The 25,053-nt window shown below is 37.2% G+C and overlaps 8 protein-coding genes across 11 annotated transcripts; 3 read left to right on the top strand and 5 right to left on the bottom strand.

Moving 5' to 3' along the window:
- Positions 1-2: 2 nt before the first annotated feature.
- Positions 3-1,934, bottom strand: LOC104740094 (uncharacterized). 2 transcript variants are annotated; one of them, XR_015580424.1, is made up of 9 exons: positions 1,777-1,934; positions 1,445-1,558; positions 1,269-1,351; positions 1,076-1,159; positions 896-971; positions 727-809; positions 548-621; positions 371-464; positions 3-268 (listed from the first exon to the last, which is right to left on the bottom strand). XR_015580424.1 is itself a non-coding variant. In XM_010460622.3 (9 exons), exons 1-9 carry the CDS (start codon positions 1,874-1,876, stop codon positions 202-204), a joined length of 765 nt encoding a protein of 254 aa, XP_010458924.1. In that variant the 5' UTR covers positions 1,877-1,909; the 3' UTR covers positions 3-201. The 2 variants fall into 2 exon arrangements, 1 of the variants encoding a protein (XP_010458924.1); XM_010460622.3 differs by having other exon boundaries at positions 727-799; positions 1,777-1,909.
- Positions 1,935-1,988: 54 nt separating this feature from the next.
- On the top strand, positions 1,989-4,693 carry LOC104740093 (uncharacterized). The gene is made up of 9 exons (XM_010460621.3): positions 1,989-2,331; positions 2,466-2,588; positions 2,685-2,882; positions 3,015-3,093; positions 3,458-3,603; positions 3,703-3,816; positions 3,908-4,039; positions 4,150-4,263; positions 4,368-4,693. The coding sequence occupies exons 1-9, from the start codon at positions 2,278-2,280 to the stop codon at positions 4,425-4,427; spliced, it is 1,020 nt and encodes a 339-aa protein (XP_010458923.1). The 5' UTR covers positions 1,989-2,277; the 3' UTR covers positions 4,428-4,693.
- A 375-nt stretch (positions 4,694-5,068) lies between these two features.
- Positions 5,069-6,663, top strand: LOC104755724 (sphinganine C4-monooxygenase 2). The gene is made up of 2 exons (XM_010478176.3): positions 5,069-5,565; positions 5,862-6,663. Exons 1-2 carry the CDS (start codon positions 5,341-5,343, stop codon positions 6,414-6,416), a joined length of 780 nt encoding a protein of 259 aa, XP_010476478.2. The 5' UTR covers positions 5,069-5,340; the 3' UTR covers positions 6,417-6,663.
- A 1,100-nt stretch (positions 6,664-7,763) lies between these two features.
- On the bottom strand, positions 7,764-9,170 carry LOC104740090 (protein PHYTOCHROME KINASE SUBSTRATE 2). Its single transcript, XM_010460613.2, has one exon. It carries the CDS (start codon positions 9,168-9,170, stop codon positions 7,836-7,838), a length of 1,335 nt encoding a protein of 444 aa, XP_010458915.1. The 3' UTR covers positions 7,764-7,835.
- Positions 9,171-9,365: 195 nt separating this feature from the next.
- LOC104740091 (uncharacterized) lies at positions 9,366-11,963 on the top strand. Of its 2 annotated transcripts, none has more exons than XM_010460616.3 (10): positions 9,366-9,929; positions 10,099-10,196; positions 10,440-10,547; positions 10,731-10,813; positions 10,898-11,031; positions 11,121-11,170; positions 11,251-11,343; positions 11,419-11,510; positions 11,599-11,705; positions 11,793-11,963. In XM_010460616.3, exons 1-10 carry the CDS (start codon positions 9,711-9,713, stop codon positions 11,832-11,834), a joined length of 1,026 nt encoding a protein of 341 aa, XP_010458918.1. In that variant the 5' UTR covers positions 9,366-9,710; the 3' UTR covers positions 11,835-11,963. The 2 variants fall into 2 exon arrangements, with proteins under 2 accessions (XP_010458918.1, XP_010458920.1); XM_010460618.2 differs by having other exon boundaries at positions 10,436-10,547.
- A 55-nt stretch (positions 11,964-12,018) lies between these two features.
- Positions 12,019-14,285, bottom strand: LOC104740089 (uncharacterized). Its single transcript, XM_010460612.2, has 8 exons — positions 14,011-14,285; positions 13,650-13,874; positions 13,473-13,544; positions 13,153-13,220; positions 12,907-13,057; positions 12,734-12,817; positions 12,418-12,628; positions 12,019-12,290 (listed from the first exon to the last, which is right to left on the bottom strand). Exons 2-7 carry the CDS (start codon positions 13,839-13,841, stop codon positions 12,449-12,451), a joined length of 747 nt encoding a protein of 248 aa, XP_010458914.1. The 5' UTR covers positions 13,842-13,874; positions 14,011-14,285; the 3' UTR covers positions 12,019-12,290; positions 12,418-12,448.
- A 3,220-nt stretch (positions 14,286-17,505) lies between these two features.
- LOC104743299 (putative apyrase 3) lies at positions 17,506-20,639 on the bottom strand. 2 transcript variants are annotated; one of them, XM_087485335.1, is made up of 9 exons: positions 20,579-20,639; positions 19,824-20,414; positions 19,616-19,728; positions 19,027-19,134; positions 18,732-18,810; positions 18,479-18,655; positions 18,293-18,390; positions 17,986-18,182; positions 17,506-17,887 (listed from the first exon to the last, which is right to left on the bottom strand). In XM_087485335.1, exons 2-9 carry the CDS (start codon positions 20,404-20,406, stop codon positions 17,752-17,754), a joined length of 1,491 nt encoding a protein of 496 aa, XP_087341461.1. In that variant the 5' UTR covers positions 20,407-20,414; positions 20,579-20,639; the 3' UTR covers positions 17,506-17,751. The 2 variants fall into 2 exon arrangements, with proteins under 2 accessions (XP_087341461.1, XP_087341462.1); XM_087485336.1 differs by having other exon boundaries at positions 18,479-18,670; positions 18,768-18,810.
- A 616-nt stretch (positions 20,640-21,255) lies between these two features.
- On the bottom strand, positions 21,256-24,223 carry LOC104740087 (putative apyrase 4). The gene is made up of 8 exons (XM_010460610.3): positions 23,152-24,223; positions 22,787-22,899; positions 22,584-22,691; positions 22,327-22,369; positions 22,030-22,221; positions 21,854-21,951; positions 21,585-21,781; positions 21,256-21,496 (listed from the first exon to the last, which is right to left on the bottom strand). Exons 1-8 carry the CDS (start codon positions 23,765-23,767, stop codon positions 21,337-21,339), a joined length of 1,527 nt encoding a protein of 508 aa, XP_010458912.1. The 5' UTR covers positions 23,768-24,223; the 3' UTR covers positions 21,256-21,336.
- Positions 24,224-25,053: the final 830 nt, after the last annotated feature.

The raw sequence follows: 25,053 nt of genomic DNA, 5'->3' as shown, positions 1-25,053 counted from the left end.
TCTTGTCTTCCAAGTTTGACGCTTTTTCATTATTAACTAACTTAAAAACACAGATTACAGTGTTGAACAAAAAAAAAACTAACTTAAAAAGATAGATTACAGTGTTTGATTGAGTAAATTGGTTACATGATCCAAGGTCTGCAAATTTACCCCGAGAATCGAGATATATTATAAAATGTTGCAGAACAAAACCTTTCAAGCTTAGTTTTCTGAAACCAAGATCCGCTCTTGTATGTCTGAAAATGTCTGCACATCTTTTCCCCACAACCTAATTTTTCAAACAAAAAAACAGTATGAGTCATGATGGAATTGATCATTGAGAAATTTAGAAACTTTGAATAAAACAAGTTAAAAAGTATCTGTGCCGCACCAACAAGCAATACCGATGGCGTTTGCTCCGCCTTTATCTGCTCCTTCATCATCTCCGACATGCACTGCCCTGTTTGTTTCTACGCTAATTTGTTCTGCGCTTGACATGGAATCTTTAATTTCTAAACCCTTTTCCAGTAATTTATAGGAAATAACACTTCAGTTTAGGATGCAATACCTAACGCGGATTTGAAGATTCGTTCATCAGGTTTCTCGTATCCTACTTCTGAGGATACAATCACAGCATCGAACCTGCGAAAGAAAGAACAAACATTATACACGAGAACCATTTTATGGTGGGTGTTAACTTGAACACTCAGATTCCAGATTTGAATAACAGAACATGACAAAGCTTACATATCTATGACATTAAGATCCTTCAATAGCTTTCTTAGCCGGCTATCAAAATTAGACACAACAGCCATCTTAACTGCAATCATCTAACACCAGTTTTAGAAATCAGCATTAACGAATACAATAAGTAATCTAAGTAAACAAGGAGAGAGTTCTGCAATGTAATAATAACCTCCAGCATCTTTCAGTAGTGACATTGTCTCATAAGCTCCCTCTGGGAGATGCCACGCCTCGCCATTCGCATAATACTAAGAGATAAAAACAGAAGATTAACTCGTCTTTTAGGCATCAGTGTTCTGCATAGTTAATGGAACCTAAAGACTACTTAAACAGTATTTCATTCGATACTCACTTGGTAGACTTCTTCGAAGTAGTCATTATCAGAACAACCAGTAGCTTCGGAAACAACGAGCTTCCAGAACGGTCTTCCATCTCCCTAACAACACAAGGAAACATGATATAATACAATGGCTTACTTACAGTCATGATCAAAGGTGGAATCTGATAGAAAGAAAGAAGAAAAGAGAATTTATCGTTAGAAGGACCTGGTAACGCAACTTCTCAGGCCAAGGAGCAGAAAAAACTCTCTTGAAACCTTGTTTGATCTCAGCAGGAGTTGTCTTGAGACCTGAACTTGAAACAAAACAAAAATCAACTTGAGGAGAACATCTAACAGTTGGTCTTTGGTACGGATCAAAGGAGTGTAAGAAAGTGACCAGACCATATTTTTGGCCCAAGGAAGCGTAGGTTTCATGAACAGGTTTCGACAATTGCAGAAGAGTTCCTCCAGCATCAAGCAACAACCCATCATAAGCTCTCTTCATTGGCTTCCCTTCTTCACAAATGACCCAATTATAAAAAGCAAACAAATACAAAAAAAAATCAGTTTTTTTTTACAGAAACCCTAGAATCATTCATCAAATTCCTAGTCTGATTCCGTTGAATAAGTAAGATTACCCAATTTCAGATTCACTTCAATCCAAAAGCATCTCTCACAGAATCCAATTCAATTTCGCCATTAATTGAGAAACAGAGGAGGAGAAAGCTACTAACCGGTGCTGAAAGAGACGGAAGAGGAGCGGAGAGAGCTGGAGAGTGGTCTCAAGGTTTCAAATAGATAGCTTCCTCGTGAACATCTCAAACAAGCTTCCATCTTTGTGAACTCCAAAATGTCAAAGATTACAAGTTTGAGTCTCTCTAACTGGTTTTATTTTAGGTGAACTTTTCAAAATAACCCTCAAACTAACTAAAACGTTACAAAGTAGCCCAAATATATAAATCAATCGATACAAGAAAAGGAATTAAATTAGGTAGATGCTTATTTTTATATTTTTCATAAACTATAAGATTATTGTGTAAACTTTAGTTAGTCTGTGGGTTGTTTTACAATTTTTCTTTTCTGAATTTGGGTTCCTCTGAATAAACTGTTTTGGTTTTGTCGTGTAAACAAATAAACCCTGAGGATTTTTCGTGTTCGCCGGCGGAGATATAGCGCGCAGAAACGTTTACACACTCTCTCCTTCTACGGCGAATTCTTCCTCGGAGACCAGAGATATGGCGACGGAGCTGGAGGAGCTTGTTGAATTTTTGTCATCTACTTCTCCAACAGTAAGCTTTTTTTTTTTTTTAACATTTGGTTTCATCTGTTTCTAAGCTATGAGGATGCGCCGACAGTTTTAGATTCTAGGGTTTTCTTTTGGTTAGCGATGATTGTGGTTGAATGAAAGAAACAAACTTTGTAGGTAAAGAAAGCTGCGGTGGAGATTGTTAGTGGGTTAACTGGTTCGGAGGAAGGTTTACAATCTCTAGCCAAGTATTCTGAGATTCTTCTTCCATCATTGTCTCGTCTTCTAAATGAAAGCAAGGTTCATTGGCTTAAATCTTAATAAGCACTCTTTTTTTTTTCTTTGTTGGATTGGTGTTGATAGAGATTGAAATGTTTTGAATTCAATTGTTTCCAGGAATTATCAGAGCCAGCAGCTCAAGCTCTTGTAAATCTTTCTCAGAACTCTGAATTGGCTGGGAAGATGATTCGAATGGGTTTGATCAAAGTGGCCATGGACATGTTGTATAAGCCTGAGTCTTGTATTACCAGGTTGCTTGTTATGCTTCTAGTTAATCTCACTCAGTTGGATGATGGAGTTTCTTCTTTGCTTCAGGTCGTTTATCTTCTTGATGATCACCATTTTATCTTGAATTATCAATTTTAATGGTGGAGAGTGGGGATTGTCTTTTGGTAGTCTAATTAATGGTGATGTAGCTAATCGTTTCAAACTTTATCCCTTTGTTAGATTGACGATGAGAAGATGCATGGACTACATATCATGAAGCTTGTTAGGTCATTTTGCAGGTCGTCTGGTGAAACTTCTGGTATGTTTTACCACTTCAGTCTTGGATTGGGTATATAATTTGATATAATAATCTGTATATGATTTGATAGTCTGGAATTTCTTTTATCTATATCATGTTTGGGTTTGGGTTTCATGTTTCTAATCCTTGGTAAGACTAGATTTCCAAAGTTCTAATGGTTTCCTCCTGAATGGTCCCATTTATATTCTGATTTTGATGTAATGTTTGCATTTGGAGCATTGAAGTAGTTGTTTACGAGTTAAGTAAATATTATGTATAGTGTCTTACTGTTAGTTTATGGTTTGCAACCGTGTTTGTTACACTGCTACTGGATAGAAAGACAAGACGAATGAATTACTGAATATTGTTATTATTATTTCACCAGATGATCAGTTTGAGCATGTCGGCTCAATCCTTGTCAACATATCAAAAACAGAAGATGGGAGGAAATTGTTACTGGAACCAAAGAGAGGACTACTAAAACAGATTATTAGGCAGTTTGATTCTACAAATCAATTGCGAAAGAAAGGGGTACGTTCAAAGAAGTTTGGCAGATTAGTGTTTTTAGGAACCTGTTACTTAATCTACCCTTAGAGCAATTTAAAATGGTTTATGCTCATCGGCGTTCAGGTTGCTGGGACTATTCGTAACTGCTGTTTTGAAGCAAAAAACCAACTCCAGAACATACTCTTGATATCAGAGTTTCTCTGGCCCGCTCTGCTCCTACCAGTTGCAGGCAATAAGGTTTGTTGATTTTGCTTCATAGCTGATACGTCATTGCTTAAAAAGGTTATTCTTCTTTTAGTCTTTAATGATTGGGTTTTACATTGCTTAGACATACAGTGAACAAGATATCGCAAAAATGCCACCTGAGCTTGGAAGTGCACTTTCCATTGAGCGAGAACCAGTTACTGATCCGGACATTCGCGTTCAGACACTTGAAGCTATATATTTAATCATCTTAGAGGTATAACAAATCTCTTTCTCGCTGTCCCTTTTTTTTTTCTTCTGAATCCTGGTTAAGAATTCACCAAACCCAAAACTTACGAAAGGTCCTCTGATATGTTAATATTGCAGGAGGCAGGTCGAAGAGCATTTTGGTCAGTGAACGGACCACGGATTCTACAGTTGGGATATGAATACGAGGAAGATCCGAAAGCAATGAGAGCCTTTGAGCAAGTTGGTTCTTTGGTATGTTCGCATTGACTGACTCTACAGTATTTGACTTAAGATAACATATTTCTTTCGATTGAGTAAATGGCATTGACCCTTCCTCACATTTCTGTCTTAAACAGCTTGTTGAAGAAACTGGAGGCCCTGAAGAATCATCGGAACCGACAAAAGCAGAGTCTTAAAAGTCAACAATTTTTTGCCGGCTCTCCGAAAGGAAGTAGTAACTTGTCCTGTTTAGTGAACAAAGTGTCTCCTCTCTTTTCTATGAAAGAGTAACAATTATATCTTGTGCACTAGTTGTAACACTAGAGAGAGTCCTTATTTACTTTATCTTATTGGTCCTCCATCTTCTATTCTTTTTGATGTAATTTGATTTCAGTTAGACATTTGTTTGTGAGACTAGTAGTAGTATCTTATACATTGAGCTATTTTCCTTAGGTATACAAAAGCATATCTTAATAGAAATGTTCAACTGAATAAACAAACGAAAGAACAAACCAAATAATTGCCACCCCACGAGGTAGCCACCGAATTGTGTCCACTGTCCACAATTGGACAGAGAGGCAAAATCAAAACCAATGATATTATTGTTGTTGTTCTTCAGACTTATGTTATCACTTTGGCATGTGTTCTTCTTACGACTTTAATTCAACAAATCTAATCATATTTTAGTTTTAACGATTCGCATTATTATTTAATAATAGACGAAAAAAAAAATTAATAATAATTAGCACACATTAAAAATTGAAACCAGTTGGGGCCTTGACCATTCATTAAAAGCCACGTGGCAGCATCGGGTCCAACCTGGAATAAATCATATTAGGATCTTTCTTTCTTTCTTTCTTTCTTCATCTCTCTATCTATATCTTTTCCTCTGCGTCTTCTTTCTTCTTCTCGACGACAAAAAAAAAAAAAAAAAACACCGAAGAAGATTCCAAATCTAAAGTCACCTTCGTGTAGTTTTTAGCTCTCTCTTTAAATAGGGAGGATTAATTAACGAAGAGTGATGCGATTTGGTTCAGGCGGTGTTTAATTTATCGAATTGTGTTGGGAGCCAGAGGAGGAGATTGATTTAAGAGTTAGTTAGGAGGAGAAATGATGGGTTTCGCGATATCGGATGAGTTTCTGGGAACATTCGTGCCGATTTTGGTGTATTGGGTGTATTCAGGGATGTACATTTGCTTAGGATCTATGGATAAATATAGATTGCATTCCAAGATTGACGAGGATGAGAAGAATCTCGTTACCAAATCTGCCGTCGTCAAGGGCGTCCTTCTTCAACAGACTCTTCAGGCCATTATCGCCGTTATCCTCTTCAAGGTATATATATATCCACCCCCTCCCCCTCTCCCTCCCTCTCTCCCAAAGCTCTGATTTTGATATGTTTCTCTATTGATCTAATATTATGGTCGATTAGAAATGATTTTTAGGGTTTTCTGATTTCATAAGCACCTTCTATTTTTCCTGAACCTGTTTAATCAAAAGGTTACAGGTTTTAGAATTCTACATAAAGACTTTATATTTGGAATAGGTTTTAGGGGATATGTTTGTTGCGGGAATTTCATATACTATCATCATGACCTGAAAGATTTGTTTGGAATTTTGTTTTTTTTTAGATAACAGGGAATGATGCAGATGCTGCTACGGCGCAGCCATCTTCCCTTTTACTTCTGGCTAGGCAGTTTATCATTGCTATGCTTGTGATCGACACTTGGCAATACTTTATTCATCGGTATATGCACCTCAACAAGTTCTTATACAAGCACATCCATTCTCAACATCATCGTCTTATCGTGCCTTATGCGTATGGAGCTCTGTACAACCATCCACTAGAAGGTCTTCTCTTGGACACCATTGGTGGTGCTTTGTCTTTCCTCTTCTCTGGTATGTCTCCGAGGACTGCCATCTTTTTCTTCTCCTTTGCTACCATCAAAACAGTGGATGATCATTGTGGACTATGGCTTCCGGGAAATCCATTTCACATCTTCTTCAGTAATAATTCTGCTTATCATGATGTTCACCACCAGCTCTACGGTAGCAAATACAACTTCTCTCAGCCGTTCTTTGTCATGTGGGATAGGATTCTCGGTACTTACTTGCCTTATTCACTTGAGAAAAGAGCCAACGGAGGTTTTGAAACACGGCCAATCAAAGTATCCAAAGATGAGTAGTTTTCTTCTCTTTCTTCAAGGGATTCTTATCATCACTTCGTTAAAGAGAACCACTGTAACCTTTGCGTACTTGTAACTGTACATACACTTCCAATCTATCCTTTTCTCAATCTGCATGCGGGCATATGTTTCTGTGTAAGCTAGCAGTAAATTCGTTTTGTAATAGCCAAGACTTCAGATCTTCTCTCTTGTTATTATCTACTTTATAATTTCAGGTTTTGAGACCTTTTAGTGTCTCACTCACTCATCCATCTCTTTTATTAAGGATTGACATACACATACAGAGTCATTGCAGACCAGTTTCTTGCTTTTGTTGCTCTTATCCTCTACGAACATGGCAACCGGGTAATATATAGGCCAGTGAAGTGACGGCTCAATTATTGAAAAAGTGGACCTTCGAAAGCGATACAATACTTATCTTCAAGATCCATTGATACTTTGGGACAAGGTTGATGTTTTCTTTACAAATTTGGTCTCATTCAGGTTATTGAAATTTGATATCCATTTTAGTACCTTACTGGATTCAGTGTATTGGGTTTAAGATTCAAAGGTTGTGTTTTGATTAAATGCAGCTGGTAAGATCTGGATATTGAATTAGAACTTTAGACTGTATCACAATCAATATTTTTTCTCAAAACCTAACATTCCTCCTGAGTTGGTCACAGAGACATATCATCATCAATGGCACAATTAAGGTTTTGTCCACGTCTACTTTATCTCATTATCATCACATGGTGATGAGATGATGAGTTCTGGTCTTATGGACCAAGAAGATTCTGGATTAGCTTTTAAGACATGTTAGGTGAAAGGACACTATCATTGTTTGATTGAGTTTCCTCATTAAAGGCTCTTTTAGGCAACTCGTACGGGCTTTGATTAAACCGTTAAATCTAAACCCTAATCAGGTATCTTTCTATTGTTGAGACAAGCACATGAAAGTGAGGTGGACCATTTGTGTTTTGTTTCTAGTCTACGTGCTGCATTAAATCTGTCTCCAGAGTCAACAAAAGGTTACAATCACACCTTAATATATCACATGGACTTGCATTCTTAGTTATGTCTTATTTGCAGATTAGACCTCAAGTGTCTAGTCTTCACATGGTGCAGTTCCTGAAAACCTCAGGCGATAATAGGTGAGTTCTTGGACCACGTTTCATTTTTACTCATTAGTCATAAGTGGTCATCAAAAGTATTTTTTTAAGGATTGATTCATAATAAAGATTTTGATTTGCAGTCCTCTGTTGACAATCTTCCTTAATAAACCTGTTCAATCAAGCTCGACTATCTCGTTGCAGAATCAATTTGATCAGAAATGTTACTTTTAGGTACAAGAATTTGAAGATGGTATTAGCAAAACAAATGTTTTCCACTCAATAGACATTACATGTAAAGAGAAAAGAGCTTAGACTTTTGGCATCATTAAGTATACAAAAAAGACGATTGCGTGTGAGAACCCGAACTACTGCTGATCCTCCTTCTTGTTTCAACGCTTGTAGGATTAGCTTCTACGGGGAATCTTGGAACATAACTCGGTGTTCTGTTCATGCTTGTGTACGAATCACCAGAGACTCTAACAGATTTATGACTCTTGCATCCCAATAATAAACCACCACTGCTCGATTTCCGTCTCTGAGGAGCAGTTTCTCGGTTTGATTTCGCCATGATAGGGATTCGAGGAATCTGAAAAGACCGGTTCTTTTTGACAGGACTCGTTGCACATTCTGACATAACAGAGTAATCTGCTACACTTGCCGTTACTACACTCCACTGTATGCTTACCTCACTCGGTGCATAACCATTTGGTGAGTCTGGATCACTGCTTCCTTGCCTTGCAAAGAAGGGCTTTCCCTTCCCTGTTAAGCTCTCAATCTCAAAAAGATCTGTACTTACATCACTCACGCTCCCATCATCTTCTTCTTGGAACTTCACAGAGATTCCATGTTCCTCAGCTTTAGCAGAGCTTGCGTATTCCCATGGAAATTTCTTCTGTATAATTCTCTTCTCAACGAGAGGAGATCCAAATATTTCCAGAGACTTCCTCTGCTCTAAAATTGCTTCTTGTTGTTGTTTATGAATCTTCATCTCTGAGCTTAGATTCCCAGAGAAACTCGACTGAGTCTTGATCTTCTTCAGACCAGAGCTTCTTTTCTTGTCGTCGACGACATCCACTGAATTCCAATTCGAACAAACGCATCTGCAGCCAAGATTAGCGAGAAAACTCTTCTTATTACTCACCTTGTGATTGCTACTAATATCCTTCTCCTCCTGCAAGTAACTGTTGCAGCTAGAGTTGTTCTTGATGTTCTTGTTGTTCTTCTCCACATATTTGCTCTGGAGCAACAAGCTCTGGCTATTCCAGCTGGATTCAGACAGAAGACTCGGAGTTCCCGACGAATTTTTCGAGCTTTGCTTCGGACCGACGAAGATTCTCTCGATAGGAACTTCAGGGTTTGGCGGAAGAGACACAAGTCTAGGACTATGGTCGGAATCCATATCTCCATTAAAGTACTTCTCAGCACCAAACACACTGATCTCCAAATCTTCAGAAGCTTTCTTGTTAACTCCAAGAACATCTGGATTGATACCACCACTCATGAGGTTCTGCTGCGTGAGAGCATCTTCCTTGTTTGTCAAGTAAGAAAAAGAAGTAGAAGAAGAAGAGAAAGGACCATAGAGATTGTTACTGTTATTGTTCATCATGAAATCAAAAGATGTGTTTGGAGTTGAAGAAGATGAAGTTAAGGTAGTAGCCATATTTTTGTTTTTTGCATTAGTATTTCTTGTAGATGATTTAGGTTTGAGAATATATAAATAGACGAAGTGAAGAAGTTACTGAAGCTATGTGTCACACTGTCACTTGTTCAATGCGTGTCGTGTAGCCTGTAGGTTCCATTAGTGGGACAAGATTGCATATTTGCCAGTAGATCTGTGCTAATGCTCGAAAAAACATTAATTATTTTTGTCTTGGTTACAAAACGAAGACGAATTTTTTTTATTAAATGTTAAAAGAAAATATAAGTGGATATGATATGATTCTCCTAGGGAACAAAATTACAAATTAGGAAACACGAGGGATGTACGTATTTTTGTGACATACTATGACCTTTTCGACAAAGACCCTCCGAGTTGTTTTGGTCCTTGAAGGATTTGGGCCTAAATTGATATAATTGGGCCTTAATTTAATACGGGGGTTTTTACCCGCCCGTTTCAGTCGGATCTTATCTTCTTCGTCTGTGTGGAAGTTCTCTTAGAAGAAGGAAAAATAAAAGTTTTTTTCAGGCAAAGAGTTCAAAAATGGTTTCACAGATAGTCTCTTGTTTATCTCAATCTTCGACTCTTTTCTGTTTCTCCGATTCACGGAGGAGGATCATTCTGCCGAAGACTTACAACGGCGGCTGTTTGAGCCGGTTTTCTCGGGGATTTGCTAACCGCCGGTTATTTACGGTTAACCGGAGGAAATGGAGATCCGCTTGCATTTTCAATTCTGGGAAAGAACCTGGAGGAGATGGAAAGGTTACTGTTTCTCTGACTCTTAGCTCAATTAGTTTTCCGGTCTGAATTTTTCTGAAGCAGCTCTATGTGTTTTTTTTTCTCTTTCGATTGAATCCAAATTGTATTGAATTGTGAATAAAGGTCAGGTTTTTAAGAAAATATTAAAGTTTTAATTGGTTTTGTTTTCTAGTTACAAGGAGGTAGCTCAGAGTGGCCGATACTTCAGAGGTGGGAAGTTCCATGGGAATGGCAGACAGTTTCCTTAACTTCGTTCGCTTGTGCATTAAGGTACTCTAGTCAAAAGCTTTCCTTTGGTTAAATTTTATGGTTGGATTTTGCTAAAACGTAGACTGTGTGTTAGGATAAATGTGATGGTTGAGTAGATTGTTTTGAAAGATGAAAGATACTCTCTGTTTTGGTTAAGTAGTTAAGATGTTCAGTGACTATCCTCTGTATGTACATATAATCGTTTCTCAAGTTCTTAACTATTTTGATGTATGGGGGAGTGAGATTAATTGTGTTCCCAGGCAGTTTTGTTTTGACAGGATTAACCGAGATGGCAGTCATACCGTTTTTAGGAATTGATGCTGAGAAACTGAGTTTGGACGATAAGGCGGAAATTTTGTTCCTGGATCAAGGGTACCAAAACTTCTATTCTTTGTGTATTCCAGTTACATACTCACAGTCGTAGCTCTTTTTTTTAACTTACAGTATTATAGAATCTCACTGCTTTAGCTGATTATTTTACTTTGTAAAGTTAGTTCTTTCTTGAGTGTTTTTGAAATGCCTTATGTTGAATGACTTTATCTAAATACTTTGCAGCTTAACAACTGCAGTGGTGCTTGCTGTCATATTCACTGTTGCCAAAACCTTCGAGCCACTTCCTGAAGATATTCTTCGCTATGGTATTTTGCTCTTCTTTTTATTCGGCATTTGTCTTGCATGGTTTGTTCTTTTATTGGCATTTTGACCTTTCGTTCAATCTTCAGATTTGAGACAACCCTTCAACCTGCAAAAAGGATGGCTCGTGTGGGGTGGAATCGGTCTAGTTGGTGCCGTTGGTGCTATTGCGTTAACAGGTGTTGCTTTATCCTTGTTCAGGACAGAGGCACCCGAGAGGGAGGTTAGGAGCAGGATTCACTACCAGATATTATGTAATTTTCTGAAATATCTGATGAATAATAGTAATGAGGCCTAGTGTGATGTTTTCAGGTAGACTCTTTGATGAAGCTTCTTCCATTAATTGGATCTTCAAGCATCAGGTATTTCCCGCAAAGCAATAGAAACGAGGATGAGCATTAATACTAGGATTCTGATCACATTGTACATGGTGATTTTACAGCACCTTAAGCTTAGTGGGCATAACTGGAATCCTTGCCCCACTTCTTGAGGAGACTGTCTTTCGTGGATTCTTCATGGTCTCTCTTACCAAATGGTAAAACCTCTTGTCTTCTTCTCATTTGGTTCTGGACAACAGCTTTCTACATTTTGTTTTTTCTCGGCATTTCAGGGTCCCAACCCCAATAGCAATTATCATCAGCTCAGCTGCGTTTGCCCTTGCCCATCTCACACCCGGTGAATTCCCACAGCTGTTTATTCTAGGTATAACATAACTCAAAACAATAGCATTAGCATCTTCTCATGGTTATAAACATCTCTGTAAGTATCTTTCTTTTTCCTTTGGGTTTAGGAAGTGTTTTGGGATTATCATATGCACAAACTCGCAATCTCATTACCCCAATGGTCATACACGGTATTTGGAACTCAGGAGTTATTTTGCTACTCACTTTTCTTCAGGTTAAAAACTCTCTCACTATCACTACAACGTTAAAAGGACCGATCAACTCTTAACTTATGTTTGTCTTTTCCTTTTTTTTTTTGTAGATCCAAGGGTATGACATTAAGGAACTATTGCAGGCAAACTAGCTTTAAGCTTTACTCTTTGTTCTGTCCGCAGTTAACATCAAAAAGCTTCATTATGTAATCGGTTGTAGTAAGCTTATGTATTCGAGAAAATAATTTATACTTTATGCAATTTGGGTTTTGGTCGAGTTATATGTGATACTTAGCCTTATTGCCACCACATCATGACAGTATCGTATGACTAAAATGATAGAGAAAACAAATTTATTTACACAGATTACAAAATATGTCTCTCGGCTTTTACAATCTAGGGAAATTGCACCAAGAACAGAAACTCTTAATTTAAGATACACAGAATCTTTCTTAGATTCTAATACTTGAAAGAAACTTAAGTTAGGACACTCCTTGTTGTGAGCCAATTCAGAAGGATAGTCCTGTTGCTATTGGATCTTGGTTAATAATTTCACACCACATATGATTCTTCAATCATTTCATCAGAAACGGACAGAGTCAATTGCTCTGCATAAAGTGAAAAGAAGAGGTTTGATTCAATGAATACTCTCATCTCTCCACTTACTGCAACCTACTCTCTTAACAGCAGCAATTCATGAATCTTTCCCTGATGAAATCATTGAAAAGCATATACCTCTGAAACTTTTGGTGTAAAAACTATTACATCACGGCTCCATTGACAAATAATTAATCACGGCTCTAGGTTGCCGCGAGCTGAGCACCAACGCAAATCGAGTGGCCAAGGCTGCTGCTTCCTGTCTTTGTCTACGCCGATGCAGGATACTGATGGCTGATGCCATGATGTAGCAAGGAAGAAGAAAACTGGCAGCTCGGAGTAAGAAAAGCTGCAAAAACAGATTTTGAGGTTTAAGAGTTAGGACTTTGATGAAACTTCCAGCATATGCCCGGAAAGAAGAAGAAGAAGAAGTGAGAACTTGATTTGAACATACAGAAAGTATTGAGGAAGGATCATCTTCACCATCTGAATAATCAGGTATAGTCAGTGCATGTCGCAATAGAAGAAGAGTCATCAACTGCAAAAAGAGAAGAGGAATGTTAAGAGAACTTGGTAAAAACTCGAAAGTGGTTGATGAAACTTGTTGAGAAGCTTTTAGAGACTCACAATTAGAGTAGCTGAGCGGAAAAATGCAGCTCCAGTGGTATCTGAAGCTGTATATTCATCATACTCTGCTTCTAAAATCTGGCGTTCAGCTTCAGCTATTGCCAGGAGGCGTGGATCGTTTAAATCCAAACCTGAGATTCTCCATCCTCCACTTAAAAAGACAGAGGAAAATAAGTTCAGAACAATTACAAGTCATAAAAACCAAACCTTTAAGTTGTATGACAGAACCATGGAACTGATCATTACCCAATGTCAATAGTAGTTTCTTCAGATTGAGGTGGAGGTGGTGGAGATGTATATCCAGCTTGGTATGGCTGGGAAAAGAGAAGTTAAAAGGGTGTTAATATTGAATCAAATTCTCAATCATCAAGATAAAACTGTTATTAAGCCATACATTATCATCTAAATATCTCTGCATAAGAAATGAAATGATCCTAAACTAGTCACAAATGCATTCTTCAATTGCCTCATCTTTAAAGCTCTGATCAAGGCTCAGTTTCTAGTAATTTCATCACACATCTCTTAAATCCTAAAAGACAACAACAAAAGGTGTATATATACTATACCTGATGACAGATCTCACATAAAGTGTTTCCCTTTTCGTTGCACCAACGCTGAACACATTTCCTGTGAGCATACTGATCAACACCACATAAAACTTGAATCAGTCAAAATACTCTCAGCTTTTCCTAGTGTGACCATCATTATGAACAAATGCAAAAAAAAAAAAAAAAAAAAAGTACCTTTAAAGTACCATTGCAAGAACATGGACTCTCAAGATTCTCAATAGCACAATCCTCCTGACAAATACGGCATTCCGCCAACGAAATCAGTGAATCCTCCTCCTCCTCCTCCTCCTCCTCCTCCTCCGTAGTAACTCCGTCGTGGATATCAATTACACTATCCTCCGCGAGAAGAACCATGTGATTACTCATCTCAGTGTTTTCCGAAAACCAAATATGAAATCCCTAAATACAAAAAAAATAAACAAAGTTCACTCTAATCAGACATCATGAGCTAAAAAAAATCCGATTAAAAAAAAAAAATCAAGGATCACGCCGAGATCGGAAAAATGGAGGAGAGGTTGAATCGAGAAAAATTCACCTGAGCTGAAAAAGATCGGGAGGAGAAATGTTAGCAGAGACCCCCAAAGAAAAAGAAGAAGTCCAAGAAAATATTTTATCGGGAAGAAGAGATGAGAGAAACTTTTTTTTTTTCTATGGCAAATTATATTATTTTCCCGGAAAAGACGTTACTGGGGGAAAACGCTTTTTATAGCGGATGAGAGAGAGAGAGAGAGGGAGAACGACGTCTGAAAAAGACTTAACGGCTCCGTTAGTTATAGCCGTTGACCAGAGTATAACGGCTCTCCTAGTTGCAATCTTAAAACTAAAGTACTATTCTTTTGTTTCTTTTTAGTATTTGCATATCTAGTAGTCTTATTATTGACAACATAGATTATTACTAATTCCTAATGTAAACAAGTTGTCTGTTGTTTGATTAACTAGTTTAAAACCGAGTCAATTAACTCCAAATAATACAGCTTTTCATCATCATCATCATCATACAGTATGTTGTTTTAATCCTATGATCAGTTCAAAACTCATCACTTTCGTTACTCTTTTTAGATTCTTTCTCTTTGTGCTTTTTAACTGTCACTTATATATAATTTTTGAAAGCCATTGTTTAGTTTTAAAAAAAAACTTGATACATTTTTGAGTATTATTTAAATAAAGTCGATAGGCTAATTTTCTTTTTATAAACAACATTTTTCTATTAATTAGAAGTGAATTAACGGCAAGATACAACTATGAAAAAAAATTCGATTCTTTAAAATAAGTAAACACTTGATCTTTTTTCACTAATATAAACGTTTGGTTTGAGGATCGGAATATTTGAAGAAACATGTATAAACGTGGTTGACCATTAATTGTCAGGTACATAAATGTTGAATAAATATATGTTGTAGTCCTAGTTGTACGGTTTGAAAATTATTGACCGTTGAGTTATTCCTTATAGAATTTGTCAAGTATTCCTCAATCCTCCTCATTCATTCAATAAGAAAATCTTAATTTAGTTGATAAGAAAATAAGACATGGTCACGTATTCAAATAATTCCTATATACAATCATGTGACACACCGTTGACCCCAAAAAAGTGAATGCAGATATAATCCCTTTCTTGTAGAACCAATCAATGCCAAGTTCTTTGAGATTTTGTAAGTTTTATTGTAGCTAGGTTCTATATTAATGTTTCCGTTGGAGAACCAAGGCCGTTTTTATAACTTTTCAGAATGAAACTGTGGGTTTGGGTTTACATAAATAAGTCAAGACTGATCCAAAAGGAAGAAAAAAAAAAAAAAAAAGATCATTGGCTTCGATCAACAGAATCAACTTTATTCTAGACCTACTAATATAATACTAGTATATTCTACGTAGAATTCGGGCTAAGAAACTTCTAGTGGTGATTATTTTATCTATCAGGTTGTTGTAGACTAAAATAGTTCAGAGAATGCAAAAGTCAATTTTCTAAAAAGGTAATATTAAAACTATAATTGGCACTTCAAATAACTGTAAGGTCGCAGAGGTTTTCTTTAAAATGTCGATATTACACACAGACCGCCACATATATTACCGACAATGCTCATCGTAAGATCGATAACAATTTACACACATATATATATTGACTTCAATTTTTTATGAGTAGAGCTAACTTTTTTTTTTTTTTTTTGAAAAACCTTTCATTTATTTGAGGGGTAGAACCAAGTTACATCGAGTGGCTCGAAATAAGGAGCAGTTACAGAGAAAATAAACACAGAACAAAGAGGCAACAATATGGTTATTGAAACACACGAAACCATGTAACCAGAAGCGTATCAGATGGATTAGAGACTCTTTGCTTGAGTGTTAACGGACCCAAATGCGACCTGAGCATAGTCTTTGTTTCCATGAGTACTGCTGAAGCTGGTCGAGAAGAGGCAGTATGAATCCGCGTGTTACACTCCTTCCATATAGAGTAAACTGAAGCTTGGTAAGCTAGCCGAAGAATCCAAGCTACATTCTTGTCTCTGCAAGGATTCTTCAGCCATCTAACTCCATCCTCAAAGTTAAGAGGAGGAGAAAGATGGGTTTTGCTAGTGAAATAATACCAAACTTCCTTCGAATATGAACAATCAAAAAACAGGTGTTGACGAGACTCATCATAAGTGTTGCAAAGGAGACAAGTAGAAGGTACCAAGAGACCCCAACTCACCAAACGATCCCTGGTAAGGAGCCTATGTCGAGAGTTAAGCCAAGAGATGAAAGCATGCTTCGGGATTCTGCCCTTGAACCAAACTGACTCAAACCAATCCACCCTGACACCCACTGGATGAAGATGATCCCAGATAGTGGCTATCGAGAAACTGTTGGAAGGGGCTGCATCTCCAATCTTCCAGAGATAACGATCCTCTGGAGCATCCGAGTGTAAGTTAACAGCTGAGGAAGGAGGAATGCAGGCTCTCAACAATTGAATGATTGGATTCCGACTTCTACTATTAGCAATCCACCATTGACCCTCTCTCAGAGCATCCGCAACAACTGAGTGAAGCGGAAGACCTGCAACTCTGGGCCCTGACTCGCCTGTTAAATCCAATAAGGGACCTAAGGAAGTCCAATTATCGGTCCAGAACCTGCACTTGATACCAGACCCCACCTCGCAGACTATGTAAGGCTGTGCCAACGATCGCAGCTTACAAAGATTTCTTCATAGCCAACGCCTGAACCAGAGCCATTCAGAGTCCAAAAACAAATAGAGCTAACTAAGTTAACTAAGTAGAGCTAACTTAGTTATTCCACAAAAGGAAACGAACAAATACAATAGTTTCAACACACAATGTAACGTAGAATACAATTTCTGAGTCAATTACACTCATTTTCTGTATTTGAATACGTTACCTAAAAGCCAAGCATTTTTCTAGATTTACCACTGTTATCATAAGTGGGGGCGGCAGTGTTTAGTATAAAAGCGCCTAACGCCCAATCTAGTGGTATGTTTTCTTCCCCTGCTTTGCTCGCATACTTGATTCTGCATACAAAAACAAACATAGATATATATATATATATTTTTTTTTCTTTTCATATCTTTGTCCCAAAACCCACACTGATTAATCTTGGACTTGAGCAATGACATGTATACCTTTCATCATCAAGAGCAACACCAAGACTATCGTGAAGCATTGAGATTATATATGCTGAGACCTATATATCATATATAGCTAAAAATGAACTATATTCTCTGTATATAATATTTTCTACATATTATCTTTTACAAAACCAATCATTCACAGGATAAGAAACTGGTGGTAACTGGTAATCAAATTATCTCTAATTTTGTTGTAGACCGAAACTGTCAAAGAAAAGTAAAACCAATTAAAAAAACGTGGCCGATCCCAAAATAGAAGGACTTGCAAACAAAGGATCGTCGTCTGTCGCGGTGGTCCAAGTTCTTAGCCAATCCCATGCTCATATGGTCCCCATTAAGAGTTTTATATATATCTGTTGGGTTATGCGCATATTGCTTCATACTAAGAATCTAGTAGTGGTACGTAATTGATTGAGATGTTTCAAAACATTATATATTATTGAGAAGAACACAACAAAAACTGCATACAATATACAGTCCTACTAACGAGAACAGAGAATCCCACGCAGGGGAAAATTATTCATACACACCCTGACACCCACCAAAGGGCGTAGCTAACTTATTACATTTAAAAAAAAAAAATGACTATAGTTTCAACTTTCAAACACAATTTAACGTAGAATACAAATATATGATTTCATTTTTGGTAATTGGCTACGTTACTTAAAAAAGGCCAAGATATTTTCTAGATTTACCACCGTTATTATAAGAAGTGGGTGTAACAGTATCCAGGATAAATGCGCCTAATGCCCAATCTAGTGGTATGTGTTTTTCTCCTGCGTTACTTGCATACGCGATCCTGCAAACAAACCGAACATACTTTATATCTCTTTGTCCAAAAACCGACATTGAGAGATCTATAAATGTTCTTGAATTTATGCAATAATTAACGTTTACCTTTCATCATCAAGAGCAATACCAAGACTATCGTGAAGCATTGAGATAATATATGCCGATGAGAAGCAATACCCACGCAAAAATTCTTCTTCGGTTGTTGGGTACTCCAATTTCAGTTTTGACCATTCTTCTCCACAATATTTCTTCCCAGCTGGAATCAGTTCAGACAACCAACCCTTTGCTTTCAACTCAAAGAACTGATTCAAATTTCAGACAAAAACATATATAAGACAATTAATCTTCAAACAATATTATCTCCACAAAATTCAGACATATAGTATATTGACAACATTAGACTTATATATACCTCAGCGCTGTAGTAGAAATTTGATGTAGCCAAAAAACTTCCTTGAAGATCAGGTGTGAATGTTGATCCAATAGAACAATGCTCATATAGACAATTCTCTGTACACAAAGTACCAAAACTACACCCATAAGAGATCAAGAGCAAGGGGAGATATTATTCAGCTATACCAATTATGATATCTTTTACCTTTTCCTTCTTGCAAAAGTGCAAACGTAGCGGATCGGCATTTTGAGAAATTGCCAGCAGCTTGAAGGGAGCCTTTCAATTTGCTTTCATCAGCTAAGAATCCGGATGAATATTTCTGTGAACTTGTGTCGTAGATGTACCCTTTAGGAGTACAAGGGTCATCAACTATTCCATCACCTGTAGAGTTCGCAGCTGTTTGGATTGAAACGCTATATATGAGTTTTGAGGGGGAAATTTTTTTTATTTCAATTACCTAATTTCAACTTTAAGGATTTATTAAGAAAGTAACCTAAGTTTTGCAGTGATTCCAGTAACCTTTTTAGAGCTGCATCCTGCAAGATGACAAAAAATTATAGCTTTTTGAATATTAGGACAAAGGATAAAATCCGTTATATTGGTAGCGTTATCTACAATTTTGAGAGGAAAATAAATAAATTCAGTGATTAGATAGGGCACACAATTACAAAAATAAATTTTCCTAACAACTTTTTAAAAGGATGAACCAAAGAAAAGAAGTACTCAAAAAATAAAAAGCTTTGGTTACGTACCTTCCCATAGTGGAGGAAGCTATGACTGTAGATTGTGTATGAAACATTTTTATAGGCTATCGTACGCGAGAACTCAGGAGGCACATGCTCACTTGACACAAATGTCACCTAAGCCAACATGCACAAAAAAGTCTTCGCTTATAATAGACATTTACCATATATAGTTGACTTTTATACCTAGTTGTAGTATTCCGTTGTTTCTAAATTTGTGAGAGAAAAAAAAGAAGTTGTAAGAAGATCGAAAGACAATGTTGTATTAAGTGACAAACAAAAAATGGGAGAATTGGAAATAAGATTTTATCTTCAATTTCATCTTATTTAAGTTTATTATGATAAGATTTTATCAAATTACGAAACGCCGAAAATCACATTTTTCTACCAAATTAACGGAAAAAAATATGGCATCACTTAATCTAAGCTATATATATAGTTGATTTTTCTTTCCATAGTTTTGTTGTGCATAGTAATATTGACTTCTCAAAAAAAAAAAAAAAAAAAAAAATCAATTATTTTTGCATGTTTTTGTCAGCATCCAGCCACGTACATATATTTGTCTCGATAACATATTTGAGAGAGAAGAGACTAAAACCTGTGCAGAAGCCCCGCCGAGTTCAACAATCCCCGTTGTTTCCAACGGATCACTTCCAAGCGAACCAAGTGCGTGATTCGCAATAACCCAAGCATATATACCTTCATCGGATCCTGAATAATATATATTTCCCAATATTATTAGCACTTTTAATTCCAGTTTATCGAATACAAATTCCAAAAGAAAAAGAAGAAAAAAAAAAACTAACCAGAGATAACATTAGCCCATTCGTCTCGAAATATAAAACCAGAAGATCCAAGAACTCTTCTTGTAACGTCAAGGATCTGTTCTTGAACAGGCACTTCAAGCAATCTCATCCCAGCAGTCGCCATTAACCTAATGTCACTCTTCCTCAGCTTCCTCTTGGGGATTCTATTCTTGGCAAATTCCACAAGCTTCTTCACTGACACGCTTGCTCCCTCGGGGTTATCAGCATACGCTGACAAACCAGGAGTCAACTTCATATCAGCGTAATGCTTCTCTCCGAAATCGAAAACGGGTTCACCGTACTGATCAAACCAGTACGCGAAAACATGAACTCGGGTCCCCGAACTCCCGGCATCGATAACGACGCTGTACCTGAGCGAAGTTCTAGGGCAAAGCAAACGTCTGGAGACTAGAGCTGAACTTGAATTGGAAACATACAGTAGCCCTAACGTAACAGCCACGGAAGCGATGATCAGTAGCATGATCAACGATTTTGTGGGGTTCGACTTGGGATTTGCGAGCGTGTACGTAGACAACGGCGATGATTGGTGCTCAGGTAGAATCTGAACCTTGAGAGCATCCATCTTTCAACCTGGAATGAGCATGAGATCCGTTGCGTTAACGTCTAAGGAACCGAAACTAACAATATAATCAAATAGTAAAAAACGCAAGCAAATTAAATAAAAAGACGTAACGCAATAGCAATAAACGTAGTGCAAATAACGCAAGAGAAAGCAAATAAAAAAACAACGTAACCCAATAGCTAGTGAGTCTTCCTCTTAGAGAATCTGATTTCACAATTGGAGTTAGAAATTGCCGTTCGAAGACCTACAACTTAAGTAATGAATTTCAACACCTACTCAGTAAAATAAAATAAAATATTACGGTTCAATAATGATTTGGAGATAAGAAATTTCTGGAAATTAGTAGTAATTCAATTATCTATTTTCTTGACTTATACTTATTCGAGTAAAAAAACGTGTCTAACACAATCATCACTGGCCGTGGGCCAGTTTCTCAATCAACTGGCTATACATCTCAATGGCTCTTGATCTCGTCCCTCATTGGTTGTTGAGAAATTGTATTGGTAATCACTAATCAAAGCTTTTGATCTCTTCCCCTTAAAGCATCTCTGTTGACTTTTATTATTTTCTTATGTTGAGTTGGTCGACTCATGCTTTGGGGTAGATTCCTTTGTAAAACATATCATTTGTAATATAACACTTTGTTTGCTACTCATTCATGGTACTAATTAATATGCATTTGTGATACTTTTCCCAGCGAAAATGTTGTAAAAATTATGTAATAAGTGCAAAAGATTTATACAAACCTTATACAAGTCGCACTCTTCAAATTGGTTTCAATTTTTGTTATGGGTGGCCAACTAATTTCTCAAAAGGAGACGAATATGGCGAATGTAGCTTAAACACTAGTTAACGTAAAAATACAATTATATGATAATAATTTACTTGTTTAATGTGAAACGATGTCTTTTTTATATAGTAACTACAATATTAACTAATATCGTTTTTGTAATTGGCCAAATTGTTCGAGTCAAGAATTTTTCTAGATTTACCATTGTAATCAAAAGTGGATGTGGCAGTATTTAGGATAAAAGCACCCAATGCCCAATCAAGTGGTATGTCTTGTCCAGCTTTACTAGCAAACCCAATTCTGCATCGTAATAATAATTATTATTAAGAAGATGACATAATTTTAGATCAAGACCCAAAAACTGAAATGATCTTAATTACTTTGTTACCTTTCATCATCGAGAGCAACACCAAGACTGTCGTGAAGCATTGAGACAATATATGCTGATGAGAAACAATACCGAAGCAAATTCTCGTCCTTAAAAGTTGGATATTTCACTTTCAGTTTCGACCATTCCTCTCCACAGAATCTCTTTCCGGCTAATATCATTTCAGATAGCCAATCCTTTTCTCCCAACCCAAAGAACTGAATCATACACAAATATAAGAGACCAGACGACCAATGTTCAAACAAAACATGAGATTCAAAGGATTATACCTTCGAGGTGTGGAAGAAATTCTCTGTAGCCAAAAAACTTCCTCGAAGGTTAGGTGTGAATATTGATCCAATAGAACAATGCTTATAAGGACATTTCTCTGTACTCAAAGTAAAACAATAAGAGATAGAAAACTGACACAGTGAACAATATTCAGAATACCAATTATGCATTTTACCTTTTCCTTCCTGCAACATTGCCAATGTAGCGGATCGACATTTTGAGAAATCACCAGCAGCTTGAAGTGAAGCTGTAAACCTGCTTTTTTCAGCTAAGGATCCGGATGAATCTTTTTGTGAAATTTTGTCAAGGATGTATCCTCTAGGAACACAAGGGTCAGTAAGTATTCCTTCCTCTGTAGAGTTTGCAGCTGCAAGGATTGAAACAGTGTATTGAAATTTGAGTTGGAAAAAAACTTATTTCAATTGCCTAAACTCCAAATTGCAATTATTTGAAAGATTTATAAACAACTAACATGAGTTGTGTAGTGAATCCAATAACTTTTCTTGTGCTGAATCCTGCGAGAAGACAAAAGTTAATAGCTTCTTGAACATTATCACGGATAAAAATCCTTTGTTTGGTAGCATGTTCTACAATTCTGCGGAAGCATAGAAAATTCAGAGACCACTAAGCAGCTAACAGGGACACAAACTACATTAAGTTTCCAAACATTTAAAAAGGGCAAATCAAAGAAAACAACTTCAGACAAAATACTCTGCTCTCAGGAGTTACCTGCCCAAAGTGGAGGAAGCTGTGACTGTAGAGCTTGTATGAGACATTTCCATAGGCTAACGTACGTGAGAACTCTGGCGGCACAAGCTCACTTGACACAAATGTTACCTAAACGAATGCACAAACACAGTCATCACCTAGCAGTCGATTGATATCACACAGTTAAGCACACTCTCTTATCGTTAACAGGGGAAATATTAAACCTGGGCAGAAGCCCCACCGAGTTCAACAATTCCCGTCGTTTTTAAAGGTTCACCTCCAAGCGAACCGAGCGCATGATTTGCAACAACCCAAGCATATACACCTTCATCAGATCCTGAATTATTTTCCAAGATTTCCAGTAATTAGCATAAAAAAATCGGCAATGGATGGGACACATTACTATCACTCAACTAAGCTAATATAGAAGAAAAAAAAATAAAAACCACTCCAAGATTAACAAGAAGTCTTAAAAGAGCACCAACCAAAGGTAAACTTAAACATCTCAACTAAACACTCTCTTTTACTTCCACAAATGAACAAGTCAGTGATCAATCTAAGATTCCCTAGTCAACTGAAGAAAACTAACCAGAGATAACAGAAGCCCATTCCTCTTGAAAAGCAAACCCGGAAGATCTAAGAACTCTTCTAGTAACTTCAAGAATCCTTTCCTGAACAGACAATTCAAGCAATCTCATTCCAGCAGTAGCCATCAACCTAATGTCACTCTCCTCCAACACTCTCTTAGGAACTCTCCTTTTAGCAAATTCCACAAGCTCCGTCACTGACTCACTCACTCCCTCCGGATTATCACCGTACGCAGACAAACCAGGACTCAACTTAAAACTAGCGTAACTCTCCTCTCCGAAATCAAACACCGGTTTCCCGGATTCAACCCGGTACCCGAACACATGAACTCGGGTCCCCGAACTCCCGCCATCTATAACGACGCTGTACCTGAGCAGCGAAACTCCCCGATTCCTTCGTGAGCGTACGATTGAAAAGCAAACAAACAATAACCCCAACGCGATAGCTACAGAAGCAACGATTAACAAAATAATCGATTTGGTTCGTTTTGACTTGGGTTTAGCGAGTGTGGACGGCGATGATCGGTTGTGGTGGTGAACAGGTGAAGTCTCAACCTCGGGAGGATCTATCATACCTGATTTGAATTTCAACCTGGAACGAGCACTAGGCCGTTGCATCAAGGTTTAAGGAGCTTTAACGGGAAAAAACGGATGAGGGATCATGAGATCTGAACGTGCACGCAAACGAAAACGTAATAATCTAACAATTATCGTGAACCTAGTTGTATAATCGGAGATCGGGAGTGGGATCGGAGACCGCCGTGCCGTCGATGAAAGCTCTTAGTCTCCGATTTCGTAGTGGAGCGCCTTTTTTACGAAATTACACACCTGCTCCACATAATTTGGACTGGGTCGGGTTATATTTTAAACCATTTGATTATTGGGTCCTTCTAGGCGAAAGAGAGGTGTAGTAAACGCGGGTGACTCCGGTTTTAAGTAATCGGATCAATTGAGTCTTTATCTTTCATGGACCGGACCGGTTTAATCCAAGTAACCTGGTAACAAAAATTAGGATTCAGAGACTATTGTTTTTATGGATTATTTTATTTTTACAAATAACACGATTAAATCAAATATTTAAACTCGTCTGATAACTGAAATTATGTAAATACTCAAACCAAATCAGTTCAAATCAGACAAATTCAATAAAACACGAAACCTCTTCTTATTTACGAATACTCTCGTCTCGATCGTGGTTGATATAAAACACGAAAAGTCTGTAGGATCTTTTTTTTCTTTTGTGGTTTTAGATAGTGAATTCAAAATAACGCTGTTAAAACATGACCAATTGACTATTAATTATTTATTATACATCATCGGTAAGCACATAATCAACGAGGAAGTGGATAAGTAGTGGTCGCTAATTCTATAATTCGACGTACCTTCCTTTTCCTCCATTATTCCATATTATTTTCATGTTGCTTGATTATGTTTCATTTTTTTTTTTGTTTGTTAAAGGGGTTCATATATTATATACAACACGTTTAACGCTAATCCTGGACAGATCCTTAACAATTAACTATGATTGCTACATTTGACCCTTCCTTACAAAGCATTCATTAGCGCGAATCATTAAACGTTAGTGTGAACATTAGTTGGTTATTGATATTGGGTCACATGTTCACATGCTGTAAGCCTGTAAACGTACACTCCTCCTCGTACTTTTTATTTTCTTCATACAGTACTTTCTTCCCAAATTTTAATATCAGTTGAGCACGATAGAAATGGATATCCCTCATCATAAATATTTTAACGTCAATCCTTTTTTTAAACCTACACTCGGATCAGTCCGCCGAATTGGCCTTTAAGTAGTTTGGTCTGCGATCCTTGGATAATATAACATAGTGCAAATCCACGTTTTTGTAAAATATGCATAAATATTTACAGGAGGTGTTAGATTTAGA

The sequence above is a fragment of the Camelina sativa genome, chromosome 14 (genome assembly GCF_030686135.1).
Source record: "Camelina sativa cultivar CO46 ecotype springtype chromosome 14, ASM3068613v1".
Lineage (NCBI taxonomy): Eukaryota > Viridiplantae > Streptophyta > Magnoliopsida > Brassicales > Brassicaceae > Camelina > Camelina sativa.
Note: the sequence above shows the minus strand (reverse complement) of the source record. Positions and strands in the feature narration are given on the sequence as shown.

Excerpts from the sequence above, each read along its gene's own strand:
- LOC104755724 (XM_010478176.3), top strand. The coding sequence starts at position 5,341 with ATGATGGGTTTCGCGATATCGGATGAGTTTCTGGGAACATTCGTGCCG. Across the intron at positions 5,566-5,861 it reads TCGCCGTTATCCTCTTCAAG|ATAACAGGGAATGATGCAGA; the intron begins GTATATATATAT and ends GTTTTTTTTTAG.
- LOC104740090 (XM_010460613.2), bottom strand. The coding sequence starts at position 9,170 with ATGGCTACTACCTTAACTTCATCTTCTTCAACTCCAAACACATCTTTT.
- LOC104743299 (XM_087485335.1), bottom strand. The coding sequence starts at position 20,406 with ATGGATGCTCTCAAGGTTCAGATTCTACCTGAGCACCAATCATCGCCG. Across the intron at positions 19,135-19,615 it reads TCGGCGGGGCTTCTGCACAG|GTGACATTTGTGTCAAGTGA; the intron begins GTTTTAGTCTCT and ends ATGTTGGCTTAG. Across the intron at positions 18,656-18,731 it reads ATCCTTAAAGTTGAAATTAG|GTGATGGAATAGTTGATGAC; the intron begins GTAATTGAAATA and ends CGAACTCTACAG.
- LOC104740094 (XM_010460622.3), bottom strand. The coding sequence starts at position 1,876 with ATGGAAGCTTGTTTGAGATGTTCACGAGGAAGCTATCTATTTGAAACC. Across the intron at positions 1,160-1,268 it reads CTGAGAAGTTGCGTTACCAG|GGAGATGGAAGACCGTTCTG; the intron begins GTCCTTCTAACG and ends TTGTGTTGTTAG. Across the intron at positions 972-1,075 it reads ACTTCGAAGAAGTCTACCAA|TATTATGCGAATGGCGAGGC; the intron begins GTGAGTATCGAA and ends TTTATCTCTTAG.
- LOC104740093 (XM_010460621.3), top strand. The coding sequence starts at position 2,278 with ATGGCGACGGAGCTGGAGGAGCTTGTTGAATTTTTGTCATCTACTTCT. Across the intron at positions 3,094-3,457 it reads GTCGTCTGGTGAAACTTCTG|ATGATCAGTTTGAGCATGTC; the intron begins GTATGTTTTACC and ends TTATTTCACCAG. Across the intron at positions 4,040-4,149 it reads TATATTTAATCATCTTAGAG|GAGGCAGGTCGAAGAGCATT; the intron begins GTATAACAAATC and ends TTAATATTGCAG.
- LOC104740087 (XM_010460610.3), bottom strand. The coding sequence starts at position 23,767 with ATGCAACGGCCTAGTGCTCGTTCCAGGTTGAAATTCAAATCAGGTATG. Across the intron at positions 22,692-22,786 it reads TCGGTGGGGCTTCTGCCCAG|GTAACATTTGTGTCAAGTGA; the intron begins GTTTAATATTTC and ends GCATTCGTTTAG. Across the intron at positions 22,370-22,583 it reads GCTTCCTCCACTTTGGGCAG|GATTCAGCACAAGAAAAGTT; the intron begins GTAACTCCTGAG and ends GTCTTCTCGCAG.
- LOC104740089 (XM_010460612.2), bottom strand. The coding sequence starts at position 13,841 with ATGAGTAATCACATGGTTCTTCTCGCGGAGGATAGTGTAATTGATATC. Across the intron at positions 12,818-12,906 it reads TCCGCTCAGCTACTCTAATT|TTGATGACTCTTCTTCTATT; the intron begins GTGAGTCTCTAA and ends CTCTTTTTGCAG. Across the intron at positions 12,629-12,733 it reads ATCCTTCCTCAATACTTTCT|CTTTTCTTACTCCGAGCTGC; the intron begins GTATGTTCAAAT and ends CTGTTTTTGCAG.
- LOC104740091 (XM_010460616.3), top strand. The coding sequence starts at position 9,711 with ATGGTTTCACAGATAGTCTCTTGTTTATCTCAATCTTCGACTCTTTTC. Across the intron at positions 10,814-10,897 it reads TGAAGATATTCTTCGCTATG|ATTTGAGACAACCCTTCAAC; the intron begins GTATTTTGCTCT and ends TTCAATCTTCAG. Across the intron at positions 11,344-11,418 it reads ATGGTCTCTCTTACCAAATG|GGTCCCAACCCCAATAGCAA; the intron begins GTAAAACCTCTT and ends TCGGCATTTCAG.